Source organism: Pteropus vampyrus, unplaced genomic scaffold, assembly GCF_000151845.1.
Source record: "Pteropus vampyrus isolate Shadow unplaced genomic scaffold, Pvam_2.0 Scaffold347, whole genome shotgun sequence".
Taxonomy (NCBI): domain Eukaryota; kingdom Metazoa; phylum Chordata; class Mammalia; order Chiroptera; family Pteropodidae; genus Pteropus; species Pteropus vampyrus.
This window is the reverse complement of record NW_011889128.1, coordinates 1,861,601-1,876,020: the sequence shown is the minus strand read 5'-3', so window position 1 is coordinate 1,876,020 and position 14,420 is coordinate 1,861,601. Positions and strand designations below refer to the sequence as shown.

Here is a 14,420-nt window from a genome sequence, read left to right as displayed (position 1 = left end):
CATTTTGGCTGCCTTTCCATGTCTGTTTCTATGTACTAAGCAAAGCTCCTATGTCTCCCGGTCTTATTAGTGTGGATTTGTGAAGTAGGTGTCCAATGGCACAGTCCTGAGGGGTTCATCTGCAGGCCAAATTTAGCCCAAGCCTCTGCCCCTCTGGGGCCACCTGTTAAGATTTAGCAAGCAATCCACAGATGCTATGCTTTTAGTTGCCTCAAAAGACTACACCAGAAACCAAGACCAGCTACCTCCAGTGTGAGTCTAGGCGCTGCTTAGCAAAGAGCACCTGACTCTCTGAGGATACACCTGGATGTGGCTTGGGTGGGGCCGCGAGTGGAGGAGTTTCAGGGAATCCTCTGGGTGGAGCAACCTCTGTTATCCAGTTTGATGACATCTAGGCTATGGAGGTGCTGTATCTGTGCACTGGGAGGAGGGAGGGCTCAATAGGGAACAATGAATACCGCCAGCACTTCTGTACAGCGTGAGTCTCGCCTTGGCCCTCGCTCTGACAATGTCTCCCTGTAAGTCCCTGATGCTCCCTGCACGCAGTCGAATTGGCACTGGTGCTCAAAGTGAGCAGGTCCGTCACCGTGAAAATCCATTCGTGGACCAGGCACCTTTAAGAGGTGTCTGCTGCTGCCACTGCCCCTGCCACTGCTGCAGCCTCGGTGTCGCTCAGCCGCTGGAGACCAGGCAGCCCCGCGTCCTCACCCCGTCCTACCTTCTGCCATTGCAGGGTGCTTTCTTGGATTTCTCCGTAGTTGTATGGCTTGTTCATCTAGATCCCAGGTGATTTTTCCTTGCTGCTGCTCCTTGTTTTTGTTACAACTTTGATTTGGTCACCAGAGGGATGAACAGAGCCTCTATCATCTACGCCATTTTCTTCCCTCCTTCGGATGTTGCTTTTTGAACACCCTATAGTTTCATTCGGCTGAGGGAAACCCAGTGGCCATCCAGGTTAGTTGTCAGTAGGCTTGTCAGATTCTCTGCAGCAGATGAAGTCCAAGTGACGCCCATTGATAGTCAGGTAATTCAATGCCTCTACTTACAACAAAATGCCTCTTGACATCCTTTTGTATATGTGGGGCATACCCTGGAAAACTGAGCAAACTCCCACATCTGATTTTCTTAATCACTATACCATGCTGCCTAGCATAATGGTTAGCATTTACTGAGCCTTCTCTGTATGCCAGACACTGTTCTAATAGCTTTATGTGTATAAATTCATATAATCCTCAGAAACAAATCTATTTCACAGATGAGAAAACTGAGCTCAAACAACAATAACAGAAATGAAATTGGAACTAAAGCAGTATAACTCGAGAATCCACACTCTTTTTTCTCCTTGAAATTATATTTCAACTTTATTGAAATATAATTGAGGAATAATATTATACCTTATTTAAAGTATACAATGTGATGATCTGATATATGGATACATTGTGAAAGAGTTCCCCCTATCAAGTTAGTTAACACATCCATCACCTCACATACTTATATATATATATTTTTTGGTGAGAATATTTATGTTCTACTCTCCTAGCAAATTTCAATTATATGATATAGTGTAATCAACTATAGTCACAAGAGTCCACACTCTTAACCACTAATGCACACCACCTGCAATGAATGAACAAAGGATTAAAGAGGAGCCAGAAAACTGAAACCAGGCTCAGAAGTGAAGAATAGCAAGAGGCCTAGTCCTGAGTACGCTTCCCCATCCCCTGTCCAAATGGCCACCAGGTCCCTGAAAAAGCGACTACCCTTCCTGCATTCACTGAGAGTGTGAGGAGCCTTGCCCGCTACCCCCGGTCCAATAACTGACCTCTCTGTGTTCTCTACTCTGAGGATGTTGCCAGAATCAGTATGGTGAGTAGCACAAGTCAGAAGAATGCAGGGAACAGAGACATAGTGAGAGGGCAAAGGAGAGGAGAGGAGTAAATCAAGAGAGTAGGGAACTCAGAAAGTCTCCAGCCCCCCAGGGGCTCCACACATTCCCCCACAGGGAATCTCATGGCTTTTCCCCCAAATTCCAGAATTGCTCACCTGTCCAGGAGTAGGAATATGCATTTCGAGTTTTCTCTGTAAATACTAGGAAGTGCTCAGGAACAAAGAAGTGTAGGAAGGCAGGAAACTTGCTGCCAGAGGTGGAACTGGAGTAGAGGTCAGAGGCCAGAGTTACGTCAGGCTCCTCCTGTCCACCTCCTCAGCCCCTATTCTGGCTCCCACTCGCCTCTGCACATGACATATCTTGTGGTTAGACTGGCCCTGCTCACCAGGATTCCTCTCACAGAGCTGGTTGGACAGGACCCCAGTGCCCTCACCACTGTCCTTGCTGGTCTGAGCCACAGAATGCAACTGTCCACCTGGTACTGGGGGAGGAGCCAACTCAATTAGAAGCAGTAAACTTATATCAACTCCCCTTCACTCTGTTCTCATTCACAGGGAAAGCAGACATCCCTAAAACAGGCTGGACTGCAGCAAGAGGGGTAGAGGGTTCGGTGTGAGGACAGGGCAATTCCTGTGAGGGATCCAAGGAAGCTTTCTGAGAGAGACTCCCTGACTGGGTCTGGCCTAGGGGCTCCAGCTCCAGATGAGCCTCAAAATAGCTGTATGGCTCCTAGCAAGTCATTTTCCTTTTGAGCCTTAGTTACCATATCTGTAAAATGGAGATGATAACTCTATTTGCCTGATGAGGTTAGTGGGAGGGTCTAATCTTTTGGATGACTGGACGGGAGAAACTCTGTAAAGTGGAAAGGCAACACTAATATAAGGGGTTACTATTCAGGATCAATGGAATTATGACAGGTAGAGATGAAAGGAGATATGTCCCCAGCCAAAAGGATGGTATGAAACAAGACTATTTCTGCTACATTCATTCATGAACATTTATTGTGTACCTACTAAGTGCCAGGCACCAGCCCTGAGCAAGAGGAACCAGAAGGCACTTAGACTAAGGAGCAGGTAGTTGAGGCCACACTCAAAAATAGGGCAGTGTGGAGCCATGTCAGGAAGGATGGTGACAGAGGGGCCTTCCACCAGGACAACTACAGGAGACCCCTGGGGGATGGTGCATCTCCTCCACAGAGCTAGGCAGCAGCACCTGAATGGGGGTGGGGGGAGGGCGGTGTTGAGCCTGTGTAGAAGAGGAGACACTAAGATTTTTTCGCCCAGCCCCCATGACTCACCTCAACCCCCACTCTCTGTGGTCACTCAGCCTCCAGCCCTTCTCGTCACATTGGGTTTCTCAGCTGCCAGTGGTTGTTTCCCTTAATCCCTTAATCCCAGACAATAAATTAATAAGTAAAATATATAGTTTGTCAGATAGTGTTATGTACTCTTAAGGAAATAAGACAGGAATCTCAGCATGAATAACTATAACTCCCTGACTTCCTTCTGGCCTTTGCTTAAATGTCACCTCTGAGTGAGGCTTTCCTTAATCAAGGCATTTTAAACTTCAGAGCCGAGCTGAAATTCTTGTTAGCTTGTCTTTGCTTGTCTGCCCCACTAGAACATAAGCTCATGAAGAAAGAACTAGTTTACTACTGTACGCATAGCTTCTAGAATATTCCCTGGCTAATGAAAATTTGCTGAATGAATAAATGATTATTTTCTCCAACAGTTAAAACAAAACAAAACAAAACTCTCCAAACCGGTTCTTCAGAAAAGGGAGACAGGATAAGGCTGCACAGAGTTGGTGTCAGCATTCCCTGAAGTGATTACAAATTAATTTTATAACTTTTGCGAAAGTTGGAACGAGGGCGTGTTTGGTCAGGAGGGTTGAACTTGAGGTTGGCGTTACCTTCTGATTCCACAGCATTAACTGCTTCTGCAATCAGAGAAAGAAAGAAAATCTTGTTTTACAAAGAAAATGAAGTGATTCTGATTGACAGAGACCTGGGTTCTTGGTCTAGCAGTCGGGAAAGGTCTCTGTTGAAACTTCTCGCACAGGAACTCAGGGACTAGGGCGCTCTTGTTCTTTGCTTGCTCCCTTCTGGCACTCCCTGAAGGCCACAGAGCTTTCTGGAAAGTTTGGGCATGGGTGTCAGCACACCTGGTCTCCTCTTGGCTCAGCCTATGACCAGTGGTGACACAGGTCTTTTCTCTCCCACAGGGCTTTGGTAAATATTCAGTGTGATAATAATGAGGTCAGGTAACTAACAAGCCCAAGGTCACACAGTAGGATAGCTGGAACTTGAACCCACAGAATCTGGGTCTAGAGCCCATGCTATTAGTCACTACTCTGTTGCCTCATTGAGTCCTTCTTCTGGGTTGAGTACTCTGCTAAGTGAAAAACACAATTTCCTTGCGTTCTCAAATCCTTTCCAGGAGATGGGTGTGCTCTTCATCTCCTGTTTACAGATAATGGAAATGAAGATGCAGGGTAAACAATAACTTGTCCCAGATCATAGCGGAGTTTGTGGACAGGACCTGGACATAGATCTTGGGGACTCTGAGGCTGTTTCACCCTCTGTTGCTGCATAATAAACCACCCCCAAATGCAGTGCTGTGAAACAACCAATTTGTTTTGCTCCCAGATTCTGTGGGTTGGAAGTTGGACATGGCTTGTCTCTGCTGCACAATATCTCAGGCCTCATCTGGGAAGACTCAGTTGCTGGAGGTGACTTGACAGGTGGGGCCGGAACCATTTGCAGTCTCCCTTCACTCACATGTCTGGAGGCTGAGGACGGCTTTCAGCTGGTACTCCAGCTGGGCTGAAGGTCAAAATGCCAACACGTGGCCTTTCAGTGCTGGCTCTCCACGTGTGCTGTCTTGGACTTCCGCACAGTGGGGTGGCCGAGTTCCAAGAACCCCAGGGAGAAAAGTGGAGGTGCATGGCATTTTCTGACAGCACCACTTCTGCTGTACTCTATCAGTCAAGGCAGCCGTAAAGGTCCACCATGTTCAAAAGGAAGGAACGCGGTTCCGTGCCCTCATTCGCAGGGTGTCAAGGCCACACTCTAAGGAGAGCATGTGGATGGGAACTCTTGCTATGACCATCTTTGGTAAATGTAATCTGAGGCAAAAGCCAACTGCATCTGTGGTTCTCAAACTTCATGGCACATTAGAGTCACTTTTCTAAGTCCTAGTGCCCAAGCTCTACTCCAGACCAATGAAATCAGCATTTCTGGGAGTGGGAGCAAGGCATCAGTATTTTCTTTAACTCCCAGGTGATTACAGTGAAGCCTTCTTCCATGTTTTCAAAGCACCTGGCGGAGTATCTGGCTTGTGAAGAACTAGTGTCTCTTCAAGTGTGAACACCTGTGATTCTACATACACAAGGTCGTACTAGGTGGTGCACAGGTGGATGTAAAAAGTCGTAGTTCTGTGTTTCTTTTTACAGCTATCTTCTAAGTAGGACAAGTGATTGTTGGCTTCCATTTTTGGTGGTTATGTAATTTCCTTTTTAAATACATTTGAGTAAAAGAGGTAAGGAGGTAAAGGTAATTTAAAAAATTCTTAGTAAATAATGGTATAGCTCAAATGCACATAGGGCGATCACAAAAGTGCTGTGTGAAAGATGAGCCTGGTAACACCTGAGGCAGATCACCTAATGGTAGCTGTGTTACTATGAATAGAATTACCTTTAAGGATTGCTAGTTGAAAGTTAACTTTGGGTCATTCTGATAAGTTAAAAATACACATCTGAGAACCGTTTTGAGAAAGAAGTGGGCAGAAAAGGACCAGCATGTTTGTGAAGCAAACAGCCCTTGGTAAGTTTCCTGGTTCACTGCAAGGAGCTGCAAATCCTTTGAATTAATTGCAGCAACCTGACAGGGAGATTTCCATAACGCCTTGAGGAGGCAGAGAAGTCGGTCATTTCTCTAGCTCTCAGGAGGAACCCAAGAAATTGGGGAAACAGGTATTACATGTAAACAGAAGATGAAAAAGAAAGGGCGTAGAAAAAGGAGGTGGACCAGAGAGGGGAGGCTCTGGAGAGTCCCTAGGCCTCATGCGAGTTTAAGCCAGTCCTTGAGCCCTGACCCCTATCCCCAGGCCTTAAGAGAGTGGAACTCTAACCCCTAGGATCCTTTTAGATCAAATGTTCTATAATTCCAAGAATCATCTGGTTCCAGGAACATCTACTTAAAAGCCTCCTGGGCATAGGCTGTGCCCAGAAAGGACAAGGCCAGGGAAGGCCAATCAGAGGCCAGGACTGAGGGGTAGTGTGTGGGGCTTTTTGGCAAGTCTAGGATTCCTCATTGTCAGTATATGTGGTTCTTCTCAGGCATGTAGTGAAAAGGGAAAAGCCCAGGATTAGAAAATCAGACAGACCTGAGTTCAAAATCCCAGCTCCTGCAGATTTTGGCTGTGTGTGAGTAAGTTACTTAACTTCTCTGAACCTCGGTTTTCTGGTCTATAAAATGGGATCAATAATAGTATGCCTTTTGGGTTACTGTAAGGTTTAAATGAAACAATGCCTAAAAAATGCCCAATACATGGAAGCTGTTGCTGATTTTTTTTGAAGCTGACATACCAGATCTGTGCTGGGCTAGAGCTCACTGTCCTGTGCTGCTTCTGCCATTTCCTTCCTGAGTTCAAGAGCTGACAAGTGGTCTTAAGATCTGGTTCCAATGATACCAGGGTCCCAATTGTCCCTCTGTGCAGTGCATGCCTTCAACCAAGCCCTGGTAATATAGCAGGCATCCAATAAACATTAATTGAATGAATGAATGAAATTGTTGTGGAAAGAGGGGTTCAGAGGAAATCTGAAGGAGCTATACGCCAAATGACTGAGACTCTGGACACAGACTTGCTATGTGTGCAATCCAGAGAAGGCGAAGTGGGAGCGAGGAGTCAGGTGGTGGAGGGTGGGGCAGGGAAGACTTTGAAGAGGAAGATTTTGAGCTGAACTCTGAGGGATGGGTGGGATTAAAGGCATCTCAGACAGAAAAAACCGGAAGCTCGTTCCGAGGCGAGGCAGGTGGGAGAACCAGGTCTCAGTCCACATGAACGTGTTGCTCTGAGAAGGAATCTCCAAGGTAGCAAGATTGCTGTCCCAGCGGTGTTTAAGCAAGCAAGGGTGACTCCAGTAGGAGTGAGTGACTCCAGTAGGAGTTGGGCTGATGCCTTTTAATGTCTTTCCCAGTCAGAGATCTTGGACTGGGAAGGCCCTGGCTGGACTCAGGGGAGTCCGATGGATAGAGGTTCCAAAGGTTTAAGCCCGTCTTAGTCGACTGTGCATCTGTTAACTGGTCTAACAGGTGCCTCATTCCTCTGTCCATATTCTTGAGTCTCTACAAACCATAGGCTCCAAATTCTGTAGCCTATGGCTTACGTAAAATGGACAGGAGAGGAAAAAGTCTCTGCCCAGGGCCACATCTAGGGGTTTTCTCTCCCTACTTATGTTTAATCTGTCTGTGGAAAATGTTTCTTGCTAGTTTCATCCACTTTTCTCTTTCCTGTTTCCTTTAATAATACAGCCCTGCTCTTCCCAAGTTTGGCTAACACACGGCTAACTAGCTAAATACTACATTTTCTGAACCTCCCTTGCAGTTGAGTGTGGCCATGTAATTAAATTCTGAGGAAATGTAATGTGTTCTACTTTTAGGTTCTGGCCTTAAAAATGAATTCGCATGTCCTCCCCTGGTCCTTTCCCACTCTCTTTCCGCAGGCTGAAATGCGGACGTGATGGCAGGTAATGAAGCAGCTGCCTTGGACCTCAGATTGGAAGCCATGTTCTCAGGGTGGCAGAACCATGAGCTAAAAGCAGCTGGAGTCCCTGACACAGTGGAGTTGCCACTTTAGTCCAGGAGGACTTGCCCTTGGAGCTATTATGTGATAGACAGATAACTTTCTATCCTGTTTTGAGTCTTCATTACAGCTGCCCAAACTTGTCTCTCTATCAATATATCCTCTTGGCTCCAATCATACCTCTTATTTGCCTCCATGATGTTCTCAAACATTGGTTCTGAGACCAATAATACCAGATAAGGATCTTTCTCCCCAAGCTGACCTCCCAGAACCCTGTCCTGGCAGACCCCTGGGCAAAGAGACCTACCTCACACTCTAGGATGGTAAGGATCCTTGAATTTGAGTCCTGAAGAACTTGGGGTAAGTCCCTTCATTTTTTAAGTCTTGGTTTTCTCCATTTTGCAGATGACACCAATAAACAACATTCATTTCAAAAGGTGGTTTTATATGAATACAATATAATTAACAAGATTGTTATTCTGACAATATGGAGGATCTGGGGAGGGGGCTTGTTTCATGGGCAGCATTAAAAAGAAGCGGAGGGACTCTTGTACCTCATAAGGGACCATAAAAACCTATGCATACCAAAACAAAATAAACACACACACACACACACACACACACACACACACACACACACACACACACTCATACACACTCACCTCTACATGCCCCTACAAAATCAGAAATACTGCCTCTCAGATACATAACCAAATACAAACACTAACAAAAGATATTCATTGCTTCATGCACATGCAGACACATGCAGAACTGTATGCAAATAAAAACTCGCAAAGAGAGGACAAAAACAAGCTGCGGTTGCTGTACTTTGTTTATTGTTGCTGTCAGGGGGTTCCGGGTTCTTCAGTGTCTTTCTTTTGGAGGGGACCTTTGTGACTGCATCTCTACTTCCTGCCTCTTACTCCCTATCCTGGCCTTTTTCTGGGGCTGAGGCTGCTTCCTTGGTGGCCTGTCAGAGCCTCAGTCAGGTGGGGTAAGTCCTGGGGTTGGGGTGGGAGCAAGCAGGCCTGGATCTTGCCCCCAGGTACTGATTCCTCCGTGGTCCTGCCTCCATTCCTGTGTAGTGTCCATGCTCTGTCCCCATCTGGGGAAGGAAAGGAGGTGGTGAGAGGGACAGAGGCCTGGGTTCTAATTCTGCCTCTCCTACTCACTTGTTCTGTGACTCTAGAGAAAGACTCCGCCCTCTCTGGGCCTCAGTTTCCTTCTTCGTAAACCAGGTTTCCCTCCAATAAGAAAGGTCTACCTTTCCCCCTTCGCTCTGGTCACTAGGAAACTCAGACTCAAATGTATTCTATGTTGAGACAGTTCTTCGATCCCTCCTCCCTACACAACCACACACATTCAGCCCTGTCCTTTGGAGGCAGAGGGACAGCCGCTGGTGGTCGGAGCCCCTGACTCCTTACCTACAGCTCTGTGTCAGGGCCGTGCCCTTTGCTTTTTCCGCTCTGTATTCTGGAGCTTAGTCACCAGCTTCCTCTCATGCCCACCTGGGCTGGGGCGGTTGGTGTTGGCAGCAGCTTCTCTCTTGGTGCGACCTTTCCGGCCTCCTGCTCCTGGAAACAGAGGCAAGAGCCTAAGGCGAGGTGGCTGGAGGCGTGATCAGAAGCCTCGAAGGAGAGGCAGGGAATTGGGAGTGCGGTGGTGGAAGGAGCTTGGTTGGAGTAGAGAAGTTATGGGGTTGTCACCACATAGCTTTCTTTAGGGCAGTCATAGTCCCTATTTTCCTGTCTGAGGAATGGAATGAGGGCCTTGAGGGGATCTGTCTTTGCTCCGATTTTATAGGCATGTGTGAGGCCCCAGGGCTGAGTAGGGCAGTGCCCAGTGGATGAGGGGTCAAGGGAACAGGTTGGAAAAGGGTGAGGGGTGGGGAGAAGTCCTAGGAGAGGGGTCCTGATTTGTGGGTTTGGTTCAGACTGTTTGTCAGGGCTGGGGGTCAAAATTGGAAGAATCAGGAAGGTGGCAGGGCCAGGCCTTACCCAGGTAAGAATGAGCCAGGCTGTAGAGGTCGTACTCATCCAGGCTGGGCTCTTCGTCCTCTGGGCCTGGGCACTGCCGGGATGGGCTGGCTGCTCTGGGCAGGGTAGCCATCATGTCTGACTTACTCTCACTGTCTCTCTCTCTCCTTTCAAAGCTGTGTCTGTTCTAGGTTTCCTGACACCTGACAGTTCACTGGATTCAACTTATAAGGCCAGGCTCCTCCTCAGCCTGCAGTCTGGCTTCAGTCCCTCAGGCCCTGTCTGATGCAATCTGGCTGTTTCCCAGAACTCAGCGCAGCAAACACCAGTCACGCGAGGGGAAAAGAGTTAGTCTTGTGAGTCCCAGGCCCCTTCGCCTCCTCCCTGTCTCTGGGGCTCGCCCAGCTGGGTATTTTCCACAGAGGAGATCCCCGCCCCTAATGGAGGAGGAGGAGGAGAAGGAGGAGGAGGAGAGAGGCAAGGTCTGCGCATAAACAGGCCTTGGGATCTCAGCCAGCAGGATCCTGAGGGCCTCACCTGGCTGGCTCCTTCCTGTCCATCTCCTGCCCTCTGCCATATGCCCCTTTTGGGCTTGGTATCATAGCCACACAGCTGACCTTCACTTCCACCCCAACTCTAGCTCAGATTCAGGACTGTGGTGGCAGAATATGAAGTGAAGAACGTGGGAAAGGATATCAACATTCTATGTACTAGGTCAGTTTTTATAGGAAACATCTTGGAAAGCCCCCTTAATATCCTGAGCTGAGGGTCCCTGGGTAATTTTCCTAACTTGAGAGGGAGGCTTGCGGAGTGGTTAAAAGTACAGATTCCGGAGCCAGATCTCAGACCCCTGATCCACTACTTCCTGTGTGACCCCCGACAAGTCACTTTACCTCTCTGTGCCTCTGTTTTCTGCTTGCATTTCTCCCTGGCCTGAGCTAGAATTAAATTTAGCTTTTGTTTTCCAGATTTGGGTGATTTGCGTGTTCTTTAACACTCAGGAAATGAAAGTGAAGACAAGAGGACACTTGAATAAAAACAAAGTTGGGGTAATAACAGACCAGATGTTAAGAGGAAGAGGAAAATATCTTTAATTTATACAAATATAACGCACCAAGACAAATTTAGGTGAAGAAAATTAGTAAACACGGTGTTCTTGCAAAGGAGGGTGTTTTATCACTCATTGCGGCAGCAAAATAATTCCCTTTATCATGACATGGGATGGGATAGATTCTAGTCTCAGGTCATTGGAAATAAGTTTTTAGCTTCTTGAATGCCCAGCAGGACAGTCAAACGTCACGCAGGACGTGGGACTATTCTGTGTGCGGGTGCCCTGCTCCGCCTCCCTTGTAACTACCAAGAAACACCACAAATTCTCCAACTGCCTCAAGAGGGCAGTCTTTCACCTCTGCCGCTGGGACCCGGGGGTTGCTAGGGAGATCCTGGGCTCACTTCTGAGTTTGCTGGTCTGTAGAGAGGATAACGACAGCGCCCAATGTGTGACAGACAGGGTTTTGTCCAGAGTCGGGCATGTGGTGTAGGGCTGTAGGCTCGCCCACCCGCATTCTTCAAAGAAGGAAAACCGAGGCTTGCGGACAGGCCAGGGGATGATAGTGCATGTTCAAAGTGCAGTGTGCACCTAATCCAGGCTTGTAAGCAATTCTCAGAGAAAGTCATGTGTGAGCTGACCTGGGAGGGGTGAACAGAAATCAGAAAGACCAGGAGGTCATGGTACACTGTCCCAGAAAGGCCAAAGTGGGGAAAGCATAGTGCGTTTAGTTAACCAAAGGAGCTGAGTACAAGGGAATCTAGTCCTAAATTTAGGAGACAATAGTCTCCTGTCCCCCAGTTCAGTGCTGTTATTCAAATACTACCTGTCTCTCTAGGTCTGTAGAACAGTATGTGATAATTCAGCATATGTATCAAAACTCTGGCATAGAGAAAAGGAAGCATACATAGCTCATGTTTACCCAAGTGTAGATATTAGGGTTTTCCAATATCTGCTGCTTAAAATATTGCTTTAGAGGAATAATCACTCATAGTATAGACTTCCATTTAAGCTAAAATTTTTATAACAATTGGGTCATGCCCTAGAGCTCTTAAATCTGAAAGGGATTTTAAGGGGTCATTTTGTCAGTGGTGGGAGAGAGGCAGTGAGAGCAGCCCAATAGTTGCACAGGCCATAAAAGGTTCACTGTTTGTAAATTGGCCCAAATCATCTGGTTTTTTATTATCACATCAATTCTTAACAATACCAGTAATAAAATATGCCTCCTGCCATGGCAAACTGCTCTTACAGACCCCTCACCTCTTTATATGCTAGGGCACTTAGTATATAACTATATACACGTAAAGAACAGAACCAAATAGACTTAGAAATATCTGAGGTATCTATATTAGCCATCTCCTCAGCTCATACTATCATATAGTCCTCATTCAATTGCCAATTGTAAACATAGCTTGAGTAGTCAGAAATATATACATACAAAAAAGTCACAACAATGTTTATCTTCCTAAAATTATATTTTAAGAAGAGTCTCAATGAAGAGTCTCATCTCCTCAAATCTCACATCCATTTTCATCAGGGGCCCCTGGCTTCTGATGTTCTGTCACTTCTGGGCTTACAGGTTCACCAGGAACAGTCCTCAAGCACCTTCTCTGCTGGACAGTCTGGCACATGCTCAGTGGAGCAAACATGGACAGGTTGTTAACGTCCTGTTGTATGTCAAATAAACAGGTGGGCAACATCACACTAATTTTTGATGAAGTTTTTCTGGACAGGATAACAATCCTTGACTGTATAAATAGCAATTCATGCTTCATACAATCAAGCAGGCTTTCTGTGGACCATACCTGGATGGTGATGTGCTTGCGAGGCTCCCTGTGGGGTATTGCTCTTCAACGGTGGCATCCTGAGGAATGTCAAGAGAATTCTAGGGGTCTGTCAGTGTATCTTTGAGTGCTGCTTGGTGGCTTATTCGATCTGAAACATCATTCCATTCTTATAGAGGAAAATCTATTCAAATAATCTCTTGCCGGGGATGACTAGCTCCTTGCAGTTTGAGCAGGTGGTGGGAGAGCAGGGCACGGCTGGGGATGGGGAGGGCAATGGGAAGTGTACCAAACTCTCCATAGTGGTTATTTCAGACTGAGATTGTGAAGAAATTTTACTTTCTCTGTTACAGACTCTAGGTCTCTGCAATATTTGACTTTTTCACAGTGTATACCTATTTTAGAAGAAGGGAGAAAAGCAATTTTTTTAAAAAACAAGCTTATTCTTAAATGTACAACAGGCTCCAAGACAGTACTTCATACTAGCTATCGATGGCAATATGGCAGGGAATCCAGATATTAAGACAGGAATGGAATTGAGGATCAGGATCACCATTGCCCCAGGCACAAGGAACAGTTCACTTTTTGCCAGATTTTTTTTTAGATAGCAAAGCATTATGTTTATTATGCAATGAACCTGTTTCTGTGCTATAAGAATACAATATATGTCAACATTACCAGACCAAGAACTCATCACATTACCAAATCACATTCAGAAAAATTACAAAAATTAAAAACTATATCTTATCATAGTAGAATTTCTTCACAAAAAAAGAAAAAATGAAGGAAATGAGACTGAAACCAAAATACATGTCCAAGTGGCTCATTTGCTAGCCATGCAAGAAATTTAACATTGATTGATTACAGCAGCTAAAAAAATGTATCCAGAAAAAATAAATCTGTTTAAGACCATTAGTCTTTGGGTAAGAACAGCTGCTTAAAGTGTTGAGACCACTAGGAACAACATCAATAGTCAATTTAAATTATTTAGCGAAGGCAAATTATTTTGAGTGGTTTTCCTTGGCTCTTAATAAGTTGACAGGTGCCAGGATACTGTTCATTTGTTCCTGTTTATTCAAGGAGTGAACGTTTGAAGTGACTAAAGTGTTTGAAGCCTCTTTGTATAGGCTGCATGAAATAGGAGAGAATATTTTTGAAGAAGCTGAGAAAACATTAATTCAATACACCTGAAGGGAAATCAGCTATGCTGTGTTACAAGTTATGGAAGTAGAAACGCATTTAGTTTGATAGATTTACACTTGTGAAAATGTATGTCTGGAAAGGTCTTTATTTCTTCATGATATTTAAAGTGGAGCTTTGCTGAATACATTATTCTTGGCTGGTATTTCCTTTCATTTAATAGTTTGAAAAATTTGATTCCACTCCTTTCTGGCTTGTAGGGTTTGTACTGAGAAGTCTGACGATAGTCTAATGGGTTTTCCTTTATAGGTTACCGTCTTCTTTTCCCTGGCTGCCCTGAGAATTCTTTCTTTGTCATTGATTTTTAATAATTTTAATATAATGTGTCTTGGAGAAGGCCTTTCTGGGTTGAGATAATTTGGTGTTCTGTTAACTTCTTGAATTCCAAGTTCCAGCTCATTCCTTAGATTTGGGAAATTCTCATCAACTATTTGTCTGAAAATGCTTTCTAATCCCTGCTCCTTTTCCTCCCCTTTGAGAATGCCCATTATTCTTATGTTTCCTCTCTTGGTGGTATCAGCTAGTTTTTGTATTTCTCTTTCATCATTTTTCATTCTTCGGTTTCTCTCTTCTTCCTTCGGATTTATTTCTAGATTTCTGTCCTCAATATCACTAATCCTTTCCTCCACTTGGTCGACTCTATTTCCTAAGCTTACCTTTTCATTTTCATCTCTTGCAGTATGTTCTTCATCTCCAGAAGTTCTATTTGATTCTTTTTGA

At 45.5% G+C, this 14,420-nt stretch overlaps 1 protein-coding gene across 1 annotated transcript; it reads right to left on the bottom strand.

Annotated features, from left to right (window-relative positions):
* Positions 1-8,506: 8,506 nt before the first annotated feature.
* On the bottom strand, positions 8,507-10,093 carry NUPR1 (nuclear protein 1, transcriptional regulator). The gene is made up of 3 exons (XM_011378746.2): positions 9,690-10,093; positions 9,117-9,266; positions 8,507-8,797 (listed from the first exon to the last, which is right to left on the bottom strand). Exons 1-2 carry the CDS (start codon positions 9,802-9,804, stop codon positions 9,130-9,132), a joined length of 252 nt encoding a protein of 83 aa, XP_011377048.1. The 5' UTR covers positions 9,805-10,093; the 3' UTR covers positions 8,507-8,797; positions 9,117-9,129.
* Positions 10,094-14,420: the final 4,327 nt, after the last annotated feature.

Excerpts from the sequence above, each read along its gene's own strand:
- NUPR1 (XM_011378746.2), bottom strand. The coding sequence starts at position 9,804 with ATGATGGCTACCCTGCCCAGAGCAGCCAGCCCATCCCGGCAGTGCCCA. Across the intron at positions 9,267-9,689 it reads CCTGGCTCATTCTTACCTGG|GAGCAGGAGGCCGGAAAGGT; the intron begins GTAAGGCCTGGC and ends CTCTGTTTCCAG.